This window comes from Trachypithecus francoisi, unplaced genomic scaffold (assembly GCF_009764315.1).
Source record: "Trachypithecus francoisi isolate TF-2019V2 unplaced genomic scaffold, Tfra_2.0 Lachesis_group2, whole genome shotgun sequence".
In the NCBI taxonomy this organism is placed as follows: domain Eukaryota; kingdom Metazoa; phylum Chordata; class Mammalia; order Primates; family Cercopithecidae; genus Trachypithecus; species Trachypithecus francoisi.
In genome coordinates, this window is record NW_022681465.1 from 105,036,463 (window position 1) to 105,039,820 (window position 3,358).

The 3,358-nt window shown below is 39.8% G+C and overlaps 1 protein-coding gene across 1 annotated transcript; it reads left to right on the forward strand.

The window, feature by feature from the left end:
- The first annotated feature begins 1,594 nt into the window (after positions 1–1,594).
- LOC117065256 (humanin) lies at positions 1,595–2,957 on the forward strand. Its single transcript, XM_033179866.1, has one exon. It carries the CDS (start codon positions 2,549–2,551, stop codon positions 2,621–2,623), a length of 75 nt encoding a protein of 24 aa, XP_033035757.1. The 5' UTR covers positions 1,595–2,548; the 3' UTR covers positions 2,624–2,957.
- Positions 2,958–3,358: the final 401 nt, after the last annotated feature.

Here is a 3,358-nt window from a genome sequence, read left to right on the forward strand (position 1 = left end):
TCTTTGATTCCTAGCACATACCATTATTGATTGCACCTACGTTCAATATTCCAGCCGTGCATGACTACCACAAGGTGTTAATTAATTCATGCTTGTAGGACATAACAATAATTATTAAATAGGCTAACAACTGCTTTTCACACTAAATACAACAATAAAATTCCACAAGTCCCCCCTCCCCCATCTCCAACCTCATCAACCCAGAAAAAGACACCTTTGCCAAACCCCAAAAACAAAAGCCTCAATCCAATTCAGCCAGAGCCTAAATTTTTATCTTTTGGCTGGACACAACTTTAACAGTTACCCCTCAACTAGCACAACTTTTTTCTTTTAGTTTTATTCCGCTGCCTACCAAATTTAACTCCCCCCTTTACAGTGACTTCACTCAGCCTATATACCCGCCCACTACTAGATCCGTACCCTAAACCACCACAACCGCAAAGACAGTACTTCACAACTATGCGCACACATGCCCTCTAAAACCCAATCTGGCCCCGTTTATGTAGCTTAACTCATCTAAAGCAAGACACTGAAAATGTCTAGATGGACCTACACTGCCCCATAAACAGACACGTTTGGTCCTAGCCTTTCTATTAACTCTAGTAAGATTACACATGCAAGTATCCCCACTCCAGTGAAATCACCCTCTAAATCGCTATGATCAAAAGGAGTAAGTATCAAGCACGCATTAATGCAGCTCAAAACACTTCGCTCAGCCACATCCCCATGGGAAACAGCAGTGATAAACCTTTAGCAATAAACAAAAATTTAAGCTATGCTAACACTTACGGTAGGTTAATTTCGTGCCAGCCACCACAGCCATATGATTAACTTGAGCTAATAGAGACTGGCGTAAAGAGTGTTTTAGAATTACTCTCAATAAAGCTAAATTTCATCTCAATTGTAAAAAATCCTAGCTGATATAAAATAAACTATGAAAGTGGCTTTAATATCTCTGAACACACAATAGCTAAGATCCAAACTGGGATTAGATACCCTGCTATGCTTAGTCCTAAACTTCAGTTGGTAAAGAAACAAAACTACTTGCCAGAATACTACAAGCAATTGCTTAAAACTCAAAGGACCTGGCAGTGCTTCACATCCCTCTAGAGAAGCCTGTTCTATAACCGATAAACCCCAATCCACCTCACCACCTCTTGCTCAGCCTATATACCACCATCTTCAGCAAACCCTCGTAAAGGCCACAAAGTAAGCACAAATACGCACATAAAAAAAGTTAGGTCAAGGTGTAGCCCATGAGATGGTAAGAAATGGGCTACATTTTCCACCCCAGAAAATTTCACAATAGCCCTTATGAAATCTAAGGGCAAAAGGAGGATTTAGCAGTAAATTAAGAACAGAGTGCTTAATTGAATAAGGCCATAAAGCACACACACACCGCCTGTCACCCTCCTCAAGTATATTTAAAGATTAACTTAACTAAATTCCCTTCATATTTATATAGAGGAGATAAGTCGTAACATGGTAAGTGTACTGGAAAGTGCACTTGGATGGATCAAGGTATAGCTTAACACAAAGCACCTGGCTTACACCCAGAAGATTTCAATATAATTTGATTACCTTGAGCCAATTCTAGCCCCAAACCTAACCAATATTATTATCAAAGAATCTCAACTAAATCATTTACCCAATCAAAAGTATAGGCGATAGAAATTGAAACCTGGCGCAATAGATATAGTACCGCAAGGGAAAGATGAAAAATTATAACCAAGCATAATATAGCAAGGACTAACCCCTATACCTTCTGCATAATGAATTAACTAGAAATAACTTTGCAAGGAGAGCCAAAGCTAAGACCCCCGAAACCAGACGAGCTACCTAAGAACAGCTAAAAGAGCACACCCGTCTATGTAGCAAAATAGTGGGAAGATTTATAGGTAGAGGCGACAAACCTACCGAGCCTGGTGATAGCTGGTTGTCCAAGATAGAATCTTAGTTCAACTTTAAATTTGCCCACAGAACCCTCTAAATCCCCTTGTAAATTTAACTGTTAGTCCAAAGAGGAACAGCTCTTTGGACACTAGGAAAAAACCTTGTAGAGAGAGTAAAAAATTTAACACCCATAGTAGGCCTAAAAGCAGCCACCAATTAAGAAAGCATTCAAGCTCAACACCTGAACACCTAAGATCCCAATTACATCACTGAACTCCTCACATCACATTGGACCAATCTATTATTTTATAGAAGCAATAATGTTAGTATAAGTAACATGAATAATTTTCTCCACTTCCCAAGCCTACATCAGACCAGAATACTTCACTGACAATTAACAGCCTAATATTAATAAATAACTAATAACCATTACTACTCGTACTGTTAACCCAACACAGGCATGCTCATAAGGAAAGGTTAAAAAAAGTAAAAGGAACTCGGCAAATCTAACCCCGCCTGTTTACCAAAAACATCACCTCCAGCATTACCAGTATTAGAGGCACTGCCTGCCCAGTGACATATGTTTAGCGGTCGCAATACCCTGACTGTGCAAAAGTAGCATAATCACTTGTTCCTTAAATAGGGACTTGTATGAATGGCACCACGAGGGTTTAACTGTCTCTTACTTTTAACCAGTGAAATTGACCTGCCCGTGAAGAGGCGGGCATGACACAGCAAGACGAGAAGACCCTATGGAGCTTTAATTTATTAATGCAAACAAAACTATATAAACCCACAGGCTTTAAATTACTGCATTTGCATTAAAAATTTTGGTTGGGGTGACCTCGGAGCATAACCCAACCTCCGAACAACCTATGCTAAGACTACACCAGTTAAAGTGAATTACCATGCACAATTGACCCAATAACTTGACCAACAGAACAAGTTACCCTAGGGATAACAGCGCAATCCTATTCTAGAGTCCATATCGGCAATAGGGTTTACGACCTCGATGTTGGATCAGGACATCCTAATGGTGCAGCCACTATCAAGGGTTTGTCTGTTCAATGATTAAAGTCCTACATGATCTGAGTTCAGACTGGAACAATCCAGGTCAGTTTCTATCTATTGTATATGTCACCCAGTATGAAAGAATAAGAAAAATAGGGCCTACTTCACAAAGTGCCCTCTCCCTATAGATGATATATTCTCAATCTAATATAATATCACACACCCCGCCCAAGAGCAGGGTTTGTTAAGATGGCAGAGCCCAGTAATTGCACAAAACTTAAAACTTTACAACCAGAGGTTCAACTCCTCTTCACAACAGCATGCCTATAACCAACCTCCTACTTCTTATCATACCCGTACTAGCTGCCATAGCATTTCTTACACACATTGAATGAAAAATTCTAGGCTACATACAACTGCGCAAAGGACCTAACATTGTAGGCCCCTATAGACT